Genomic DNA, 22,338 nt, shown 5'->3' with positions numbered 1-22,338 from the left:
CATAGCCATAGTCATCAAATTGATCCTAGAATAAGGATACTAGAGAGGCAGATAGTTTATTTCTAAATTTGATCTTATATACTTTTGAGTTCAACCAATCAAATGAAACAGCAAGGATGACGCCTAACCTTATTAGGAAGGATAGAATCACTGGTGGGGGTTGCATGAAATTTGAGCACTTGGTTTCAGGTCAGTTCAGTTCAGGCTTCCTCCCATAGACAACGTATCTTATCGCAATCAGCAACATGCTCAGCTGAAACGAGTAGAAAGAAAAAGAAAGAAAGAAAAGAAACTTACACCTTGTTATAGCCATGCACAGACAGATTCCGGAGCTGCTGCTTGAGAAGCGCAAAATGGATCTTGGCTTCATCACTGCTCCATGCCAGGACTTGGGTATATAGACGGAGACCATAAGCCTCGGTGGCATCTGGAGCATGGACAGATTGTCATTTTCCAAGCTCCTTCAATTTTGCATCTTTTGGCCACGGTCCGCTTGGTATCACATAGACCCTTTCGGTAATGTCTTAAAATCCTGCCTCTGCCATCCAAGCCTGTAACTCAAGAGGTAATGTCAATCTTTCTTCCAGCCTTTTCAGCTGCTTCCGGAGGTTCTTTTGATACTGCATCCAGAGGGAATCCTCTTTTAGAGTGCCATCATCACTCCAGGCCCACACTGGGGCCTCCTGAAGCTCAAGATAGCCATTTGGTTTCAAGCACTTGTATGCCTGTCGAACCAACCACCCCCAGTCCTGGACACAGCTTAATTTGAAGTCAGCAGTAGTATCACAGCTAAATTGTCGTCATCACACACCCCATAATTGTGCGCGTATGGATGAAATCAAAGTAGTTTTCATCATACGTCCATTCCTGTTCGAAATCCTCGATAATAAACTCCAGATTCGGCGGGATCCAGGAAGGCTGGATGGCACTCAAGTCGTTACCAATGACATGTGCGGAAGGGAATTTGCTGGTTATCTATAAGTATTAATTTAGTAGGGTTGGGGATGGGTGCCCAGACTCAGCCATATCAATCGCCCAAATGCCTGTTCCTGTTCCCAAGTCCAGGATAGTTTGCGGCGGCTGTTTGATGGGAGCAGCAAACAGTTTTCCATCAAGCATAAGCAGAAAGCTGTGGTGAATGGTGACTCCACAAAAATCAACTTATAATATATCATCAGATGACGTACATGTGGTGCACCTGTCTTCCTGATTAATCGTCAATTCCCTTGCTGCTGGGGAGCTGATCTCATACCAGATCCAGACGATCCTGCTCTGGATCGTCATTTGGCATTCTTATGATGACGATCAGCTAAAACAAATCTCATGACCTGAAGATGGTTCTCGCACATGTATTTTCCCTAATATTGGTTAATATTGCTCGTGCCAGCAGATTAACAACAAGAGGATCTACAGTACATACTTGGCTATATGCATGGTAGCATCGTCCATTCTCATACTGATAATTCAACATGCTGGACGCAAGGGATGTCATATTGGACTATGCGGTTTCTCCATAGACACTGAAGTCATCCTGAATGTGAAATTCGGGAGTGAGTAAGATGAAATCGACAGATGAGGTTAGATAATCACCTACATTGGCGGCAATTCCCACAGGAGCATTGGCAAATAATGCCTTGTACCATAGCGTGTTTGATGACAGGGGAGTTTCAGCCATGTGGAATTTCAAGTCAAAAGAGCACCTCGATCTATGCTATAAGATGGCTGAGTTGCCAAATCAACAGGAGGGAACCCGTATTTATTAATAATGGACGTGACCATGGAGGGGTGCATTTCCGCTCTGGACGACCAGCAGGAAGCTAGTAGGGAGGTCACTCCAACAAGAGATGAAGGAAAATGAATAGATATAGAATAGATATAGAAATACTAGCATTAACATAAGAAGATGGTTCTCTTAAAGCTGTATTGTTCTTACAATATCAAACTAGATCAAAGTTACCTAGGTAATTTTGATACTGGATGCCTGGTGGGTCGGTGGCATCTCGCCCATGGTTCCTTCCGCCAAGGGCCATGGATCATGTCACATGAGGGAAGGCACGTGGATGTCGATTCCATCTTATACACTGTTCTATAGACGATAGACTTACAGGTACGAGGTTATCTCCATCACATCCCGTATCAGTCAACATGGCACAGAATAATGCCAATGCCAATGCCAGGCGGCAACCCCTCCGAATGTCCGTCGAACGAGTGCTGGAAGAAGAACGTCGCGAGATCTTGGAGCTCCTCGAGGGCCGCCCTGCTCCAGAGCATCCCGCCAGCCCCGCCCCTGTTCGCAGCATGCTGGAGCTGGACAGCACGCGAGCCTCCAGAGTCGACCGTCGATCATCAGATAGCGCAACGCATGAGAAAACTCAGAGAAAGGCCGTGAAGAGTCGCAGCGTCGACATCCACACCGACTATCGGTTCAGCGTTCCCCACATCGTGCTCCCGAAGCCCACCGGTAAGAACCCGACCCTCTGCAGCAACCAGGGCTAACTTCCGATCCGTTCCAAAGATACCGCCTCTTCTAGTGGCATTCTCCGCAAGCCAACGACGTCAGGAGTAGCCCGCTCCCTCTCCCCGCGCACTGCCCAACCGAACAAATACGTGACCCAGACTGGAAAGGTGATTAACATGGATCGCGCCTACAAGAAGCTATCAGACGCGGCCCTGGCCACCTCCAGTGGGAGTCTATCGTCTCTGTCAAAGAGCGAACCGGGAAGCGGGGAATCGCTGCCGGAAGATGCAAACGTGCGCCTGCCAAAGGACAATTCGGAGTATGTCGATAGTAGCGAGGAAGAAGTCGATGACACTAGCTCCGAAGATGAGGCCAAATCCTCTCCGGAAGAACCTCGCGGAAGGCAACAGCCGGCAGAGACTGTCACTTCTCCAAGACAGGGTGACTGGAGTGGGAAAAGAGGACCAGGTCCTCCGCCCCCAGGGAGTCCATCCCGAGCGGGTCCGCTGAGTCTCCTCGCAGAACTGGAGGAAGAGCGTAAGCGCAGGTTTTCCCCTTTCTACGTCTTCTTCATTGACTGAATCTATATACAGGCCAGCTGCTAGCTCCCCCCCGTCGAGGGAGATCGGTTCTCCAGCCGGCCAAGGACAAGCCCGCCTGGAAAAGGAGAGGCGTTCACCCGAACACGAGTTTCGACCACACAGCATCCATGGTCAACACTCCAGTGGGATCCGATGACGAGGCGGAAATGTCTGACATCAAGCACGCCCAAAACCTGAGCATCTATATGTCTTCTGTTGACAACTCCATTCCGGACCGGGCGATTCGAACGATTATTCGTGGCGACTTCCCTCGCTTCCAGCGAGAAGCCGCTGAGGGTCTCCGCCGACAGCGCAAATACCTGGTGGCGACAGATCTCAGCGATGAATCGGTGTACGCTCTGGAATGGACGATCGGCACCATCCTGCGAGACGGCGATACGCTGTTTGCCGTATATGCCATCGCAGACGAAACCGCCGGCGGAGTGGATATCAACACCGTGCAGATTGGCGAGGGAGCAAAAGTGATGCAGGATACGGCCGCCGTCGTCGGAAAACAAACCGAGAAGACGGCGCTGAGATTTCAGGCCAACGCCGCCAGTTTGATACCGCACGCGTTGGCGGCGTATTTTAGCTCGGAAAGCCGGTCGAACTCGCGGAACAACTCCCGGAACAACTCGCGAAACAACTCGCGAAACAACTCGGTCGACGCGCGGGCGTTCTCGAGAGCCGAGGCGGAACGAGCTCGTGCCATCGAAGGAATCTCTCAGACGTGCGTGCGGCTGCTGAGGAAGACGATGCTGCAGGTGCGCGTTGCGGTGGAGGTCATCCACTGCAAGAGTCCGAAACATCTGTTAACCGAAGCGGTAGGTTTGCTGTAGTAGTCTCTGGGTCGTCTTGCTAATAGATCTCTAGATTGATGGACTGGAGCCGACACTGGTGATTCTTGGTTCCCGAGGTCGAAGCGCGTTGAAGGGGTGTGTATCATCCTTTTCCCCCTTTTTTCTTTTCTCCTACTGACCCATGCAGAGTGCTGTTAGGATCTTTCTCCAACTACATCGTGGCCAAGTCGTCTGTGCCGGTGATGGTGGCGCGCAAGAAGCTGAAGAAGCACGTCAAGAAGGCCCGAGTGCGGCTTTCCAACAATCTTCAAACCCCCAAAAGCCTGGCCATGGCAAAAATTGACTGACTGGAATCACTTTCATTCTGTGATTATTCTCTAGACTTACCCTGTAACGACTTTCTTTCAACAATTGTTTCTGTCGTTTTATACCTGAGAGTTTCGTTTATACCTCTGCTCTACCTTGGGGTTATTCCTCTGGTGCATCATGTATTTAGGGCGGTTAACGGTGGGATGAATGATATGCATAGTCTTGAGTCTTTATTAATTCGTGATGAAATGATATGACGAGATCGCCTGCGTTAGTCGTTACTCGGTCTGCCAGAGACCGGAATGCTTTCCAGATGTTTGCGTGTACATGTATCCTATGATCTTCGTTGATTACCGTCTCCAACCCGAGCATCCTTTACTCTTAAACGACTGTTGGCCATCTAGTCAGCCTTGTTAAGCGCTTGCGGGGAAATAGTGAGTCGCCTCCAATCGGGCTTCGAATGCGGACCGAGTCAGACTTTAGCAACCCGTGGGGCGCCAACCACTTCACCAACAACAACACGCTAACTAATCTGCTTTCAGCTTTGTTGTGGGCTGCACACGCATCTTCAAGGCTATATAGTCATTGAATGACACGGATAATATCATGATTCTGCTTCACGCGTCTCTCGTTCTTCCTTCCTAAGAGAGAGGAAGCAGGCAGTCAGCAGATGCTTGCGATTCGAAATTAAATGATGCCCCTGCCATTGATCTGACAGGAAGGAAGATGATGACGATGGGGCAGATGGATTCATTTCTCAGGAACCTACTTCTAGTACTGTGCTCGTTTTTATTTATCAATAGCTCCGTGCTGGCCCAGTTCCCACCGTCACCAGACCTTGATCCAGACATCAAAACGATCATCTCCCCTGTGGATGGGAACATCACCATCAGGTACAAGTCCCCGCCTGCCGGGACATGTCAGACGGTATTCAGCTCTCAGAAACAGTACACTGGCTACGTCACCCTTCCCCCGTATGCCCTCGCCCCGGTGCAGCAGAACTACTCCATCAACACGTTCTTCTGGTTCGTCGAGGCCCGGACGGACCCTGCCACCGCTCCCCTGACCATCTTCATCAATGGCGGCCCCGGAAGCAGCAGCATGGTGGGCCTGTTCCAAGAAGTTGGCCCTTGTGAAGTGGTCGAGATCAGCACGAACGAACTCGGCACGCAGGCGCGCGAATGGGGCTGGGACCGCAGCTCCAACCTGCTGTTCATCGACCAGCCGAACCAGGTCGGCTTCTCGTATGATGTCTTGCGAAATGGGTCGTTGAACCTGCTATCGGAGGAACATTCGTTCCCTCCTGCGGATGTTCCGTCCGGTCAGCCGGCATATACGTTTCTCAACGGGACCTTCAGTTCGAATTCGACGGAGTCGACGGCTAATACTACTGCCATCGCTGCTGGTGCGGCCTGGCATATTGTGCAGGGTTTCCTGGGTGCGTTCCCGCAGTACAATCCAGCGCAGTATCCTTCGAGTACGAACCAGAGCCAGACTGCCCCTGTAGGCATTAATCTCTTCACGGAGAGTTATGGAGGGAAATACGGACCTGCGTTTGCGGCCTTCTGGGAGGAGCAGAATGAGCGGTTACGGAACGGGGAATTTCCACCGAATACAACCTTGGAGATCCAGCTCAGCTCGTTGGGTATCCTGCAGGGCTGCGTTGATGACCTGGTTCAGGGGCCGTTCTATCCCAAATTCGCCTACGACAACACCTACGGCATCCAGGCCATCTCCCTCCAGGACCAGCAAGATGCTGCCTCGGCGTTTTACGCCCAGGACGGCTGTCAGCAGCAAATTCTAGCCTGCCGCAACGCAGTCGCTGCGCTGGACCCGGACGACTACGGCGACAACAGCGACGCGAATGCACTCTGTGCTGCTGCCCAGCGATACTGCAACGACTATGTCATCGGGCCGTACTTCAAATCGGGCCTCAGCCCGTATGACATCTCCCAGTCTGTGCTTGACCCCTTCCCACCGAACACCTACCTCGAGTATCTCAACACCGCAGCCGTCCAATCCGCCATTGGTGTCCCTGTGAATTTCACCTCGACCAGTGGCGCCGTTGTGGCGGCCTTCCAGCAGACAGGGGACTACGAACGAGGGGACCAGATCGCGGACCTGGCGGCCTTGCTAGAGAAGGGGGTCCGCGTCGCCCTCGTCTACGGCGACAGAGACTTCATCTGCAACTGGAAGGGTGGCGAAGCGGTCTCATTCTCCATCGCTGCGTCAGCCCCATCATACCTGTCAAGCTTCAACAGCGCAGGCTACGCCCCCATCATCACCAACACGACTTACATTGGCGGCGTGGTCCGGCAGGCAGGGAATCTCTCGTTCTCCCGTATCTATGACGCAGGCCACCTGATCGCCGCGTACCAGCCCGAGACGCTCTTCACGCTCTTCACGCGCATCATCCTCGGCTCGGACCTGTCCTCGGGTGCGCCAGCGGACCTGTCGACCTTCGGCACGTCCGGCGACGCGAACGCCACGGCAACCAACTCCGCTCCTCCCATGGCCAGTCCTACATGCTGTCTGCGGAGCGTGCTGTCGACATGCGACGAGAGGCAGTTATCACAGCTCAGAGCCGGCGAAGACGTGATCATCAACGGCATCCTGTACGACAAGGCCTCAGACTGGAAGCTGTCGGATGGAGACGAGAGCGATGACAATGGTGACAGCGGGATTGGTCCCGTCGGCGTGCCGGGGACTGCGTCAGTCAATACCAACACTGCAGCAGCTGCTGGTAGCGGGGATTCCACAGTGCCTACTACCAGAAGTACCGCTGTGACGAGTTCGAATTCGATCTCAGCAGCAACAGGCGTCTTCACGGCAACGAGCACGCCATCGATGGTTTGGCAACGGTCTTCTTCCACGGCAGCATCTTGCAGAACCAGAACCAGACCCACGTCGATGTGGATGGCCATGGCTCTGATGATGATTTGTCATCTCATCTTGTTCTACATATAATAATATTATCACTGGTGCTGTGCTGTGTTGGGTGTAACTGTAGTCTGCAATTGTTCATTGAATCCGTTGTTCATTGAGTACAGACTGTATGTACAGTACAGTAATTGACTGATCAGACACCAAAATAAAGCAAGTAACATAACAGTAGTGCTCAGTCATACATTTGTCTGCAAAAGAAAAAAAAACCAACGGAAGCAAGAAATTGGATAGAAGAAAGAAAAAAGAAAGAGCGGAGAGAAAAAAAACATTCTTCTACTTCTATGTTAGCGAGCCACAGTTCAGATACAGCTAGAAGTAGATAGATATCATGGCGTCTCATTTTCCTTTTTTTTCTGATCGAATTTGCAACATTCTATGTTCTGGCTGTCTCTGTCTGTCTGTAGACAAAACAGGAATCATATACCTATCTAAACAACTTCCCGATCTGTAGCTTTGCTTTCCACCTTTTCCACCAAAATAATATGCATACCATAGCATAGCATAGCATAACAGAATAATATACTCAACTCCTCAGAAAGCTGCTGCTGCTGCTACACTGCAGGCTTGTTTTATTCCATTTGCTTGCTTCCTTTCTAACCCGATATATGGGCCCTACCTATGTAATGGGATGAATATCTAGATGGCTTCCTTCCGGAAGGAAAACACACGACAACACGAGACAAGTAAACCAAAAAAAAGAGTAGTTCACAAAAGAGTACTCAGGTCACATCACTCACATCAACTTGAGACAAAAAAAGTAACAGGGGGAAAAAAAGGGAAACGACATCACGTCTCAATCAGGGTCGCAGTCTGTGCCGTCTGCTGCTGCTCTCCCGAGTTGTCCCGCGTATCCTTCCCCCCTTTGCTGCGGCCCTTACCCGAACGCGCGTAGAATTCATCCAGGATCTTCTTCGGAATCCGGTTGAGGAGCTCCTTCGGGTAGATCCGCAGCAGGTTCCACGCGATATCCAGCGACTCGTAGATGGTGCGGGACTCGTAGGCGCCCTGCGAGATGAAGGTGCGTTCGAATTTGTCGAGGAATTCGAGCGAGAGCTTGTCTTCGGCGGAGAGGGCCTCCTCTCCGACCACGGCTTTCATGGCAGCTGATGGTTGTCAGTATCTCACCCTTCTTCAATCAAGAAATGGGGATCACCCCGCTGGTGCAACTCACCGGCATCTCGCCCAATAGCGTACTTCGCATACAGCTGGTTGGACACATCACCGTGGTCCTTTCTAGTGCGACCCTCTCCAATAGCGGATTTCATCAACCGCGACAGCGACGGCAGCACGTTGATGGGCGGGTAGATACCCTTGTTGTGCAGCTGACGATCAACAAAGATCTGTCCCTCGGTGATATAACCTGTCAGGTCGGGGATAGGGTGGGTGATATCTGAAGAGCGTTAATATGCGCCAGAGCATATGATCACGTCAAGTCTACACACCATCGTTAGGCATGGTCAAGATAGGAATCTGCGTGATTGAGCCGTTACGGCCCTCAACCCGTCCAGCACGCTCGTAGATGGTCGACAAGTCAGTGTACATGTAACCTGGGTAACCACGTCGTCCAGGCACTTCTTCTCGTGCAGCCGACACTTCACGAAGGGCATCACAGTACGCCGAAAGGTCGGTCAAAATCACGAGTACGTGCTTCTCCAGCTGGTAGGCATAGTACTCCGCCGTCGTCAAAGCCAGACGAGGCGTGATAATACGTTCAATACTGGGAACAGTCAGCCTCCTCTATCTTTCTCTTCTCGACGAGTTGACTCACGTCGGATCATTAGCCAAGTTGAGGAAGAGAGTGGTACGTTCCATACTGCCATTCTCTTCGAAGTCGCGCGTGAAGAAACGACTGGTCTCCATGTTGACACCCATGGCGGCGAAGACGATGGAGAAGTTGTCCTCGTGTCCGTCGTGAACGTCCTTGGTTGGCTTAACAAGGCCAGCCTGACGACAAATCTGGGCGGCAATTTCATTGTGTGGAAGACCAGCAGCGGAGAAGATGGGAATCTTCTGTCCTCGCGCAATGGAGTTCATCGTGTCGATAGCAGAAATACCCGTGGAAATCATTTCTTCGGGGTAGACCTTCAGAAATCGTTAGAACCGAAGCAGCCAGAACAACCCGGCTATCACATACTCTGGAGTAAGGGTTGATAGGACTGCCGTTGATGTCGAGGTAGTCCTCCGCCAGCACTTTCGGACCCTTATCAATTGCGCGACCCGACCCGTCGAAGATACGACCCAGCATGTCTTCCGACACACCCAGCTTCAGGCTGTGACCGGTGAACTCAACCTTGGTCTGGAGGAATCAGCACTGGAACTGGAACTGCTTTTGAATCGCCGGACCCCACCTTCTTGACATCGATGCCAGACGTGCCTTCGAAGACCTAGCGACACTCATGTCAACATGTGTTCGAGAATTGACGTGCCATGGCGTTTCGCACCTGAACAACGGCTCTGTTGCCTGTGATGACATTGCGTCAGTTAAGTCCTTCATCCCGTCTAGGCTAATTCTATATCACACACCTCGTGCTTCCAGAACCTGACCGGAGCGCTCCGAGCCATCGGGAAGGGTCAAGGACACGATCTCATTGTATCGGGGGAATTTGACCTATCCAATTTAACTCCGATCAGTTACAGACGCCCCAGCCAGATCGAATAGTATCACGTACATTGTCGAGGATGACCAGCGGCCCGTTAACACCTCCAATGGTATTGTAGCGGATACGGGGCTTGATGGAGGTCATGCGGGGATCCACAAAGTCGGTCGCCATGATGGCCGTCCCTCCACGAGCGCACAAGATCGAGGAGGAGGGAGTGGAAAGACGGCTGAAGTGAGGGTGGGAAATAGAGGAAGCGCGGGTTGAGAGCAGGTGGAGGATGCCAACTGGGCGGGCAAGCTGCGACGGCCCAGTTGAGATGGGATAGCCATCGCCAGCGCCATGTGCAAGACCTCCAGCCTCCAGCTTGGCCCGCGTCACCATCACGTGATCATATACATCCGTAACCTCGTTCTATTCGACATCTCTTCATGCTGTCTCTATTATAAATACGCTTAAGAAATAACTATTTAACCTTTCAGTACTTTTTATAATCATCTCTAACCATACCGGAAGAATCTACTCAAATAAGCCATTCATGTTTTGGAAAGGCGTTGCCTTTCATGGAATATCGCAAATATAGTCGAAAATATAGGAGACCAAGGCAGCTGAATATCAGCAGCAGTGCTAATGGTGCGCATGTCTAAAATCTCAACTAAAATCTCAAATCCCAGCCGATCTGCGGACCCAACCGAGGCAGCTCATCAGCGACATGTTGCACATCTTTGTCGCCTCTGCCACTCAGGTTGAGCACGATATTCTCGCCCTTCTTCATCGTCTTGGCCAATTGTATAGCCCCATACACAGCATGGGACGATTCCAGCGCAGGAATAATGCCTTCAAGTTGGGAGAGCAGGCGGAATCCCTCGAATGCTTGAGCATCAGTGGCGGCGATGAACTGTGCACGCCCACTGTCCTTCCAGTTGCTGAGTTCGGGTCCGACACCGGGATAGTCAAGACCAGCGGAGACGGAATGTGTCTCGGAAATCTGGCCGTTCTCGTCCTGCAGAACATACGTGCGGACGCCGTGCAGGACACCCTTCGAACCGCCCGTCAAGGTAGCAGAGTGCCGGGAAGTGTCAAGACCGTCTCCGCCGGCCTCAACACCGAGTAACTTGACACTGGGTTCGCTCGAGAAGGGATAGAACATGCCCACGGCGTTGCTGCCGCCTCCAACGCACGCAACAACCGCGTCAGGGAGTTTGCCAATGAGCTCCTTCATCTGCTCCTTGGTCTCGTTACCGATCACCGACTGGAAGGTCCGCACAATCGTTGGGAAAGGATGAGGACCGATTGCAGAACCGATCACATAATGAGTGGTGTCGAGATCGACGACCCAGGCACGGAGAGCCTCGTTGACCGCATCCCGGAGTGTTCGGCTGCCAGCGTCGACAGCCACGACGGTAGCACCCAGGAGTTTCATCCGGAAGACGTTCAACGCCTGCCGGCGAACATCTTCTGCACCCATATAAACAACGCATTTCATTCCAAATTTGGCGCATACAGTTGCAGTGGCAACACCATGCTGTCCTGCACCAGTCTCGGCGATGATCCGGGTCTTGCCCAATCTCCGCGCAAGGAGAACTTGACCCAACGCGTTGTTGATCTTGTGACTGCCGGTGTGATTGAGGTCCTCACGTTTCAGCCAGATGTTCGCACCGCCAACATGCTCGGTCAAGCGATTGGCGAGGTGGAGCTTGCTTGGTCTGCCCATGTATGGGTAATATGAACGGTACTCTTCCCAGAATTTAGGGTCGTTCTTGGCTTCCTCAAAGCCTTTCTCGAGCTGGGCTAAACAGTCCATGAGCGACTCGGGAACATACTGTCCACCAAATTCGCCAAAACGGGAAGGCAGAGCAGAAGGATTGCCTGTGCCATTCAGAGCCTCGATTTGATCAACCAAACCGGGTCCGGAGCCAGCGCCAGCTTCACCGTTGGTGATGACCGTGTCCGGTTCAACTTCATTCGACTCCTTGTACACCTTTTCCACCACCTCAAGCACCTTCTTCTCACCGATCAAATTGCCCTGGGCATCCCTCTCCAGTTTCCGTCCTGTGACGCTGGTGATGTATTCTTCAACCTTTTGGGCTCCCTGGCCGGCAGGCGCCTGGCCCAAGACAGTTATGATCTGGCTACCGATCACGACACCCTCGGAGATGTTCTGCACAGAAAGGAAGTGTTCCCGCGTGCTGACGCCAAATCCCAAGGCCGTAGGGACATTGCCGGAATAGGAATGGACGCGACCCAGCAATTCAGGAAGACCTGAGCTCAAAGTTCCCGTGGCTCCTGTGACTCCCATCCGCGAGACGACATAGATGAATGAATCCGCAATCTTGCACAGCAATCTCATACGGGCATCAGAGGTGGCGGGAGCAATGAGCGGAACATATGACAGTCTAGATGGTTTAGCACAAACGACCACCCATGATTCAAATTCGCTAATGTATGTAGGCCAATTGCGACTTACCCTGCGGCTGCACAAAGGTTTCGGAACCGCACTGCCTCCTCTGGCGGCAAATCGACCATGATGAAGCCATTGGCGCCAGCCTCTTTCGCGTCCTTGAGCATACGCTCCTCTCCGTACTGTAGCAACGGATTGTAGTAGCCCATGAAGAGCACGGGCGCTTTGAGACCCTTCCGTCTCGCGGTGCGGACCATGTCCAGAACTGTCGTGATGGTGACGCCGTTCTCGAGGGCGCGCGTGTTCGCCTTTTGGATAGTTGGGCCATCGGCAATGGGGTCGGTGAAAGGAATTCCAAGCTCAATGATATCTAACAAAAGCATTGTCATCTGTCAGCGGTAACAAAAATCACCAGAGAAACTGTAGAGACGGAGCAATTGCATACGTACCAGCACCCCCATTCTCCAACCCCAGCAGGATATCAACGGTTTCGTCGACCGTCGGATATCCCGCCGTGACATAGGTCACCAAAGCAGCGCGCTTCTCTTGCTTGCATTTGGCGAATGTCTTTTTGATTTCTTCCATGGTGGGTAGGTAGAAGAGAGAATAGCCCCACTTGAACAGAAAGAGAAGAAAATCCCCGAAGCGAATTCGACAAGACAAGACAAAAAGAATTGGGGACAGGTATGATACAGAAAGACGGAAGGAGGGAAGGAAAGGGGGGCTGAGTGAGAGAGAAGGCTGACGGTGAGAAATCAATCAATATCTGATGAATTGGGAGTGGGAGCACCTCCGACGCAGCGGAGTCTGACTCAAATTGCGCCGGCACCGCCGCGAGATTACTCAATTAGGTCGGCAGTTTCTTGCTGCCCCTCTGCCGCCATACCGCTTTGGGTGTGATATTCATCATCACGTGATTGACTGATAAGATAGAGAGAGAGGGCTGTGATAGAACAATGGCCTCCCATGATAAGGTAGGTAATAATATTCTTTGAACAGATATAATTATCTTGTGAGGAAGATCTCTTCTCTTCAATTCTCTCTTCCATTAGCTAGCTATCCGATTAGTCCTCCGACCACCACCACAGACTGTAGCACTTCCATCTTTTAGAACAACAGGGACTGGAGAGCAAAAAACAGCAGAGATAAACCAGGCAAGAGTTTGTATCTCAACACAAAGCAGAAGCAAAGAAGAGCAGATCAACCCAATAAATCAAAAAGAAAAGTTGCAACGCCATATAACTCCCCAGGTATGCAAAGTACTGTACCGTAGTATCAAGCCATCCGTCCACTTTCAGAACTCACAACGGAACAAAGACCCTCTTTCCCAAGACTTGTTGTGCCAATCAAATCAAACCAAAAAAAAATCCTTTTCCCTCCAAATCTCGGCGGTTTCCAATTCCCAAAAGAGAAGCCAACCAAAAATGCCTGCCATGAAATGCAATATGCAACACAAAAAAGGAATGACTACGATGCCTCGTCCACGCTATGCTTCAACAGATATGCAAGGTCATGAAAGGAGTGGATCGCTGATGCTCCCGAATAATGCACAAAGGAATGAACAACCATAAAGCAAAACGCCGGGGGTATAAAGGAATGCAAGTGGGGTATTACACCATAATTGGATCGGGGGCATGCGTGCATGAATTCATGAAAGGAGTGGCATGAATCATAATCGTGAACTCAACGGCCCAGGCCGTGCAGTTCCGAGTGGTAGTAAGTTCAAGGATCGGACGACCAACGCCTTCGCTTCGAATGGGAGTCAAGGAATGACGGAAGGAAACTCGTGGAGTCTTCGATGCAACGCCATACCAATGCACGGGGTATAAGGAACGACAAGGAAAATGTGGACATGAGGGTCGTGAACAAGCGCAGGCCAGTGCGAAGAAGAAAGCAGAGAAGAGTGGTGAAAACAGCGCCGAGAACACCCGTCTTCAGCTGGCAAAACACAAAACGGCAAGAGAGATGTGTGGTGAGGCAAGATTCCACGTATCGTCACAATGGCCATGGTTTGGATCCTGTGCTGCAAGCTAGACCCCAGGAGTCGCAGAACCGATCGAGTAGGGAATAGTAGACAGATAATCGAAATTCTCCGGATTCGCCGACACCATGGCGGTTGCGGGAGTATTAGCCAGTGCGCTGAAATCCCACGATGGCCCGGTCGTCAGCATCTGCTGGTTCAGCTGGCAAGAAGTTTGATATGAATAGGTTGCCGGCATGGGAGCGTACGCTTGACTGACTCCGGCCATAGTTGCCGCCAGCTCGGGACCACTGACGCAGCCACCGAGTGCAGGCTTCGATTGCACTATGGGTGGTGAGAAAGCCGTTGTCGTCAGGCTGGCCGTGTACGACGTGGTGGATTCGGGCACCGACTGAGGAGACGAAGCACGCTGCGACTCTGTCCCGGCATCCGATCCCGCTCTGGTGTGAGAAATACTGCCGTTGAGCGAGGTCGGAAGCGCTCCAGCCGTGGAAGAATAGCTTGCAGACTGCGGGGGGAAGTCCTACATTAGCAACTCTTGACAGCAAAGAAAGGAAACCGGGGACTCACATATTTGCCTATGATTTTCTTCAATGCATGCGACAGAATCTTCCAGGGGAACACTTTCACGTCCTTCTCGATGTTGCGAGGTTTGGGCGCAGGGAATCCCATGATGACCTTGAAGAACTCCTCGCTGTCTGCCTTGGCCTTCGACACCGTCAGTGGGCGGAAGCCCTCGAGGTTCCGGCGAATGCGATTCTTTTCCTCCACGGTGAACCGCACCCCTACGAGCGACTCAAGCAGATAGATGGTGTCGACGCTCGTGACAAAGCACTCGTTTTTGCTTTCCCAGTAAATGCAGCTGATGCAGATACTGTTGGGTGCTCGATCTTCAGGGGACACAGCTTTGAAATCCGCATGGATGGTGCTGCCCTCCTGAACCCGGGTAAATTGCACGAGACGTCGTTTCGCCTCTTTTTCTTCGGCGGTCCAGTCTTCGCTCATGGAATCGAGATCGCCATTCAGTTTGAGAACCGCCTTGGTGGGATACATCGCGTAGGGGTTGAAAGGCTGTGCTTGGCCCAGGTGATTGGGCTGCTGCTGCATAGTGGATGTCCGAATTAGAGTAGGGTTCGGCGGCCGGGCAGAGAGGGTTGGCGTCTGCTGAGGCGCAGCAATGGCAGGGAGGCTATGCGCTGCGGAGAACGATGGACTCCATGAGGCCGGCAAAGGTGACGGTGCTTGAAGCGAAGTCTGCGATCCGCTGGACGTACCGGCGAAGAGATCAAAAGACGCTCTAGGTGATTTCTCCTGGTTGCACTGAGCAGGATAAGTGCTGACCGTCGTCGGAGTCTGGAGGAACGGGGAATAGGAGGCCGAACGCTCGTGGATGGTATAACAGTCGCGCTCCCCTTTGACCTCAATCTCCTGGGCCGAATGCCTTTTGATTGGTCTCGATCCGCTGTCCTCGGACACAGATACCCTCCTCTTCCGGCACTCGTCGGAGGACGACGCCTGCGGGAACTGTTCATAGGTGAACACTCCCACCTGTAGAATGACGGGACCGTTGTCGGATGGGATGTCAATCACCAGCTGCAGGGGGACAGCAAAGGACGGAGACATGGTCGTGATAAAGGCAGGCGCCTCGACGGAGAACACATAGTTGAAAGTCGAATCCTGATATCCTAGAAGATTCGTCGTGCATTCACATTGTTTCGACCCGAATGACAGGAAAGCTGCGCGGGCGGAAGAGTGCAGGTCATGTTGCGAGAGGACGTGCACGAAAATTTTACTTCCTTCCGAGCCTCTCTGTGGACTGTACGAGGTGACCTCCGGAGCTTGACGAGGCGGGGGCTGCAGACCGGGCGATCCTGGTTCCTCCAGCGAGACAGGCGCCGCATAGTTCTGGGTTGGCATATAATGCAGGCTGTCGGTGTCTGGGCTTGGTTGATCCTCCAAAGGTGACGGGAAGAGCTGCGTCACATAAGGCGACTGGGCGTAAGGACCGTACACATCACCATGGAGCGCTCGCATGGGATCGTTGAAATCTACGGCACGCGCCAATTCCGTCAGCGACCAGTTCAATGTAGACATGACTTCCATCACTCACCAACTAGACCACTCTGCAGCGTCTTCTCAAAGCCAGACATAGACAGGATCGGGTCAGACTTGGCCAAAAGGCCGTCTGAAAACGCCCCGGCGAATCGTGACTCTTCAGGGTCCGAGAAGTCCACCGACTCGTCGAAGATCAGAGGGGTTTGGAAATCGGGATCGAACTGTTGCGAAGAGATCTGTTAGCGATGACTAGAGGATAGAACAAGGATCTCCTCTCACCTGAACACGGTCTGCCGTTGAGTAAGCCAGCTTGACGGTGTTGCAACGAACGCAACAGGAGTGAACCTTGGAAAAAGCGAGCGACTAAGAATTTTTATGTTGAGAACGACCGTATGACGGAAAGACACCGACGGTGGCTCTCCGAGACAAAACGAACGACGAGACGAGACTGCTTCTCAGCCTCAAAGAAATGGTGCGCGATCACGGGCTTCAAAGGAGCATCCAGAACACGGAAGCTAGATTTGGGGCTGCAAAGGTTGGCTGCAGATCGGAGTCCAAATCAAATTCTTTCAAACTTGTTATAGGGAGACTAATTGCATTGGAAAAAGTCGATCTGCTGCGAAGGACGATAGCAAGGTGACTCTCTTTCCAAGAGATGAGGCAGGACTTCACAACAGTTATGAACTACTAGATCGTATCAAAAGGAAGCCACAAGACTAGTATCAGAACCGCCCCAGCTATCAGGATAAGCACGTTAATAAAGGAAAACGGATGCTCGCATGGTTTCGTAGCACTTACCCAGCGTGTTGGTAACTCTGGACAACTCCTACCCGGGAAGATACGGTTCGCGACTGCAGCAAAACTCCGAAGCCTGAGGCATTGTTAACACGACGACAGGTAGGACAAGGGCTAGGAACAGATGAACAAGGGATGGGTTCATAGGGAGAAAAGAGGAGGCAATGTCTTTTCTTAGGAAGCAAGGAGCGATAGCCCGGGCAAATGAAGGATAGATGCAAGGTATCGGGATAAAGGTTCAGGACAACCAACCCTCGATTTAAAGTACCCACGCCCCTAGTTCAGGACCTTTCAGCACTTCCGCGGTAGCGAATGGACGATTCAGCGAAAGGAAGAGCAGTTTCTGGCGGGGAAGAGCATCAGCAGTCAGCAGTGGACAGACAATTGACCGGCGAATTGACCCTGGGTGGACGTACCAAACTGGGTGCACACGACACAAACGGGCGGACGGGATAGTTGCTAGGCAAACGAGCAAACGACTGATGGCAGCAGTATCAGATGGCAGATAATGCTTTCTCAACGTCTCTTCGGTGTAGAGCGGATCGCGTTCACAGGATCTCCTCCACGACAATGTCGACGACCGATTTATCTCAGCGTATTCGTTTTCCTTCCCCGGTAAATAATTAAGAATTAAATGTAACGACTACACCCAAGTTCCTTTTGTAATAATATTTTTTTTCTTTTCTTTTCTTCACAGCGTCAAAGTAGCGAGCGTGATAACTTGCAAAGCGAGCGTAGGAGCGAACGTGGGGGGTGGGCAACAAAGACACAAATTTACTTTCCCTCAAGACGTCATCTGGAAGTTTGAGAGGAGGAAAAGAGGAGGAACAGAAGAAGCAGTGGAAGGCTGGAGAACCGGATGGCGAGCATATATTTCCAGTTCCCTTGCACCTTGTAGGACGGCTAGTGGGTGGCCGTGACAGGGGGCAGCGCTGCTAATGCTGCGTTGGGCAAGCTGCGAGTAACATGGCCATTGGACTGACGATGGATGGGAGGATGGGAACACCGCCAGCCATCCATCCTTAGCGCGGTTACAAGGGCCAAGCAACGCTGACCAGGGCACAGAAGAGCAATCATGGATCAATAGTTGACCTCATCAAGCCATCCATCGAACAGGCGCGGCGGGCAGGGCCCCATCCAACCGGCGACCGTGGCGGATAATGGATTGGGGGGGAGACGCCCTTCCGGGGCCTGCGTTTCGGGGGCGATTTTTGGCTTTGACGGGGTCAGCTGGCGCTTCTGTGTGGTCAACCCGCGAGCACCGCCTCATGAGGTCCATCCGTATAGCATCACATCCCATTGTCATCCGCAGTCCAGTGACCTGATCCCGGGCCGGATCCTAGCGATGATGTCGGTGGACCCTCTTTGGCTGCGAGGACTCCGTAATAACGTCGCCAACTGGGGCCTTCACGCCGTCACTGTCAACGCTCCCACTCCCACTCCAGGATACTATACCAGGTCGTTACAGAGGTGGTTACAGCAGATCAATTGTTGTGTCCAGTGGGGGGTTTTACAGGTTCGCGACTCTGTAACGCGGAGGATCCCACGTCTTGCCTAAACCCAGTCGAGGAGGGTGCGCCGCCAACATGGGGAACCTCCCCTGTAGGAAACATCACAACCCGCCTGTCACATGGCAGTTTCTGCTCGTGTGGCATGGATGAGAAGCGGACAGAGGGATTGTTTTTGTGTGGAAGTGCTTGGGGAAGCTCGACGCCAACGAAAGTCGGCAGGCTTCGGAGTCCACTCGAAGAGCGGCGAGCAGCCAAGATGACGCTGGGAGAGCTAAACATAGCAGCAGCCATTCCTATCTCTGCTCGCTGGATGCAAGGGCCAGCGGTTGGGTTTCCGTGCTAGCGTGCGATGGCGCTTTCCTGGTTGGCCGGTTGGCCGGTTGGACAAGGAGGGGCATCGCTCCAGGCCAAAAAAAGAAGCTGCTGCTGCTGCCTCATCGCCCTAGGACTCCACGGCCTTTCTGCAGGGCAAACGCACGACACGCGCACAAAAAAAATATTATTGTTCTTTCGCTTTCTTTTTGCTACTCTGAGCTTCCTTGGCGAAAGTTGCGCTGGAAGTTTCGTTCCCACAAGCTGGTCCCACTTGTCTGGTCCGTCCACCAGGCCGCCTGCCTTACAGAAAACGACCGAAGGTTTCCGTCAGTAGTAGTGAGTTGGCATGGAGTGCTGTCCATACCGTATCGAGTACCTAGGTAAGTAAGGCCTGGAGGGCATTTCGCAGCCAGCAGCACTAATAGCAGCCGATCCAGCCGATTGGAGAGAATCGAGTACGTGAGAGAATCCTTCGAATATTGCTAGATCAATCATGATTCATCGATTACCTCGCAGCTGCAGAGCATCTAGCGATGAACAACCTGATCCACCACCAGGGATTACAGAATTGACACGTCGGTGGCACTCGTTTGATAGCATTTTCGGCAAGGGGCCGGGAACAAGGCCATCATCATCAACTCGAGAGAACGAATTGGAAATGATGAATTCCGGATCACCTACGGAGTACTCCGTAGGTTCTAGCCTAGCGGCAGGATAGTTAGGGCGACTCCGCGATGGCACGGATTTAGTGACGAGCGGGGAGAAATCGAGGGAAGGTTTGTAGGGACGGAAGACGTAAGTACCGCGGATAAGTCTGCCCCAGCATCCATCTGTATGATTATTCTGTTCCCTAGGTATGTACCTAGGTACTCCGTACAGTCCTTACTCTTCTCCCTGCCAAGACTCCTTTGTCAAGGAACCTTGCGCAAGGATTTTGAGAGTCTCGAGGTTTCATCATCTCCAGGACTAGATAATCAGCAGGTTTGCCGGCAGCTTCTCCGGATAAACCACGCGTGACATCATTAATTAGCTAACGGATCTTGATAAACTTGCACTAGCTAAGATCTGCGCCCGGTTCATTCCTTTTCCTGCAATCACCCATCTAGTAAAGAGCCTATTTACGTTGGAAGGATTCAGGACACTGCCATGTACGTACATATGTACATACATACATACCTATCGGCTGGCGCATTTACAACGGAAGAATCTCGGGTCTATCCGGCCTGACAGTCTGACAGAATGGAACGTTGCAAGGTCACTGGAAGGCAATTGTTGACGTGTTGACTTCGACGGTCCAACGGCAGGTCGGGAACTGTGTATGGAAGGGGACCCGACTGGGCAGTGGGCACCTGATGCAGCGTCCTGACTGACCTCGGATACGCCGTTGATTGGCCGATCCTGCGGTCAAACGGTCCAACCCATTGGAAGGCCAGTTCTATGAATAGACTGCGCTAAGCTGAATCAGGAATAGTCCGTTTTATTTTTAAGGCACCGGTCTCGAGGACAATCCGGGGCGCTCATAGGCTGCAGCTGCCATGCAGGCCTCTTGACACTGACAGTGCCATCGACGAACGCAAGACGATCCGCACGGTGCACCATGCAGAAGCAAAACATCTGGCATGGCATGGCTGGTAATAATGCTACGCTGCGACCCTACTCTGTCCGACGATTGAATACAACGTGTGGTTGAGTTGAGCTGAGCTGAGCTGACGGCCTGTCTGCCAGCAAATCTATCTTCTATCTGCCTATGATGCAGCCAAGCCCGGTGCTCTCCACCGATGCTGCCGCTACGCCCACGCTACGTGTTTCCACGGTCCACAGCTAGCAGTTAGCAAGCCGCTAGAAGAACTTACCGCAACAAGTTACCTATCTGTCGGGGACAGCTGAAGCAGTTCTACTCCGTAGAGTACTAGAGTAGTACAGACTACTACTCCATGTCTATTCTATGGTCACGAGAGATCGGCACTCGTGACTCGGTGTGTTTCCGTCTCGGCACTCAGCACTCAGGAGTCAGTACTCAATACGGAGTATACGGAGTATACGAGGTTACGAAGTATAGAAGCACGTCGAAGTTCGAACCGGCAAAAAAGAAAAAAAGAATTCGGTGGATTAACTTTTACACCACGGAACTATGATATAATAATGACTCTTCTGTACAGAGTATACAGGAGTAACAGCACTAATAATAGCTATAAGCTCTTGCTATACTCCTTAGGTATAGCTATACTTATCTGCCTACCTAGGTAGGTCACAATATCGTTCAAAAATCTGCGAGCAGCTCACTCTTGCCTCACCTGGATATTGCCGCTTTAACGGGGTGAGCTGGGTGAGTCAGGTGATCAACTCACCCAGTCGAGGTGATTCGCTCACCCAGGCTCATTATTTATACTTACAGGAGGTTATTGGTTTGATACCATTATCCGCGCCACGATCGCCTCCACCACCCATACGACCGCGGGAAAGGGGTTTCTGGCAAGGAAAGAGCTTGGCAGCAAGAAGTAAAGGATAATCTTTTTGGTGGAGTTCCTGGAATGAGAAAGGAGGTTTCAAGAGGCCTGGGAGTTTATGCTTGATGACAGATTTGATGTTGCCGATTGTGATCGTTTCCAGATCGTACATCGAACTCTTTCCCGGGCACAGGTGAAAGGTGTAATTTATCTGTCCCGACTTGCTGTCATCAGTCACCCCCTTTGCGCTGGACATTTCCAGAATCTCTTACCAGCTCCTACAGTCACGGTGAACCGATCTTTGGAGTTGAACAGCGTGCTAGATGACAGTTGTCGTTGTGGTCGAAACAAAAGAGTCTACTCTGTGGAATAGAATTTCCGGGGCATTAGAGAGCATCGAGCTCAGTCCGCCGAAGTGAAACGAGTGCTTTTATCAGCGATACAAGACAATGGCATATCTCCAGTTGAGGACGGTGTTCGGTGGCGCTTCCTCTATAAGATAGGGGTCAGGAAAGATGATCACTGCGGACGATCAGGGGTTTCAAGACCTCAAAGCACGTGTTTCTCGAGCCAGTCTTCTGACGGACCTCCGGGAGAAGATGGTAAACATAGGTAATAAGATCCCAATCGGAGGGGCTATGATATCCTGGTATCGGACCCGAGGGCAACACGGTACGTCACTGATTTTACGTTACATACCAGCTTCCTCGGCCAATTCAGAGATGTGGATTCCGGAGGTAGCGACGACGATGAGTCTGCCGCCATGAATGGAATTGAGCGAAGACGCTGGGTAATTGGAACGAAACAGACCACCAGCCGACTCGAGAGCCAACCGGCATAAATATCGAAGCAGATGAGAACACAAGAAACTGTAAGACACGGCTCTTATCGGCATGAGAAGAAATAGATGCAGATACGGGTACAGAGGGAGACTAGGGTTGCGAGCCTACAAGAAGGGGCATTCTCACCCTCTATGTTTCCATACACTTCTACTTTTGGGCGTTCTGAGGGCTTCAATTTTTTGCATTCGTCATATATTCCTTATGCTGGGGAGGTTAGGCTGGAACATCCGCGCGTAGTGACATGTATAGATAAAGTCAACTAGATATGAATTCATCGTCATTATCACGATGTTCTGTGGT

General features: G+C 51.8%; 6 protein-coding genes across 6 annotated transcripts; 2 read left to right on the top strand and 4 right to left on the bottom strand.

Annotated features, from left to right (window-relative positions):
* Positions 1-524: 524 nt before the first annotated feature.
* VTN77DRAFT_5618 (uncharacterized protein) lies at positions 525-1,119 on the bottom strand (the record flags this gene model as incomplete). Its single annotated transcript, XM_069421806.1, has 3 exons — positions 525-759; positions 812-967; positions 1,019-1,119. The coding sequence occupies 3 exons, from the start codon at positions 1,117-1,119 to the stop codon at positions 525-527; spliced, it is 492 nt and encodes a 163-aa protein (XP_069276850.1).
* Positions 1,120-2,145: 1,026 nt separating this feature from the next.
* On the top strand, positions 2,146-4,186 carry VTN77DRAFT_5617 (uncharacterized protein; the record flags this gene model as incomplete). Its single annotated transcript, XM_069421805.1, has 5 exons — positions 2,146-2,461; positions 2,516-2,995; positions 3,052-3,863; positions 3,913-3,974; positions 4,027-4,186. 5 exons carry the CDS (start codon positions 2,146-2,148, stop codon positions 4,184-4,186), a joined length of 1,830 nt encoding a protein of 609 aa, XP_069276849.1.
* A 688-nt stretch (positions 4,187-4,874) lies between these two features.
* On the top strand, positions 4,875-7,115 carry VTN77DRAFT_5616 (uncharacterized protein; the record flags this gene model as incomplete). The annotated part of the gene is made up of 1 exon (XM_069421804.1): positions 4,875-7,115. One exon carries the CDS (start codon positions 4,875-4,877, stop codon positions 7,113-7,115), a length of 2,241 nt encoding a protein of 746 aa, XP_069276848.1.
* A 765-nt stretch (positions 7,116-7,880) lies between these two features.
* On the bottom strand, positions 7,881-9,838 carry VTN77DRAFT_5615 (uncharacterized protein; the record flags this gene model as incomplete). Its single annotated transcript, XM_069421803.1, has 9 exons — positions 7,881-8,197; positions 8,266-8,484; positions 8,537-8,811; positions 8,863-9,176; positions 9,229-9,390; positions 9,443-9,478; positions 9,536-9,555; positions 9,618-9,702; positions 9,764-9,838. 9 exons carry the CDS (start codon positions 9,836-9,838, stop codon positions 7,881-7,883), a joined length of 1,503 nt encoding a protein of 500 aa, XP_069276847.1.
* Positions 9,839-10,346: 508 nt separating this feature from the next.
* VTN77DRAFT_5614 (uncharacterized protein) lies at positions 10,347-12,677 on the bottom strand (the record flags this gene model as incomplete). Its single annotated transcript, XM_069421802.1, has 3 exons — positions 10,347-12,087; positions 12,159-12,462; positions 12,542-12,677. 3 exons carry the CDS (start codon positions 12,675-12,677, stop codon positions 10,347-10,349), a joined length of 2,181 nt encoding a protein of 726 aa, XP_069276846.1.
* A 1,445-nt stretch (positions 12,678-14,122) lies between these two features.
* On the bottom strand, positions 14,123-16,223 carry VTN77DRAFT_5613 (uncharacterized protein; the record flags this gene model as incomplete). Its single annotated transcript, XM_069421801.1, has 3 exons — positions 14,123-14,581; positions 14,644-16,121; positions 16,184-16,223. 3 exons carry the CDS (start codon positions 16,221-16,223, stop codon positions 14,123-14,125), a joined length of 1,977 nt encoding a protein of 658 aa, XP_069276845.1.
* Between the last annotated feature and the right edge of the window lie 6,115 nt (positions 16,224-22,338).

The sequence above is a fragment of the Rasamsonia byssochlamydoides genome, assembly GCF_041956645.1.
Source record: "Rasamsonia byssochlamydoides strain NRRL 3658 unplaced genomic scaffold VTN77scaffold_40, whole genome shotgun sequence".
Lineage (NCBI taxonomy): Eukaryota > Fungi > Ascomycota > Eurotiomycetes > Eurotiales > Trichocomaceae > Rasamsonia > Rasamsonia byssochlamydoides.
This window is presented reverse-complemented; position numbering and strand designations above follow the sequence as displayed.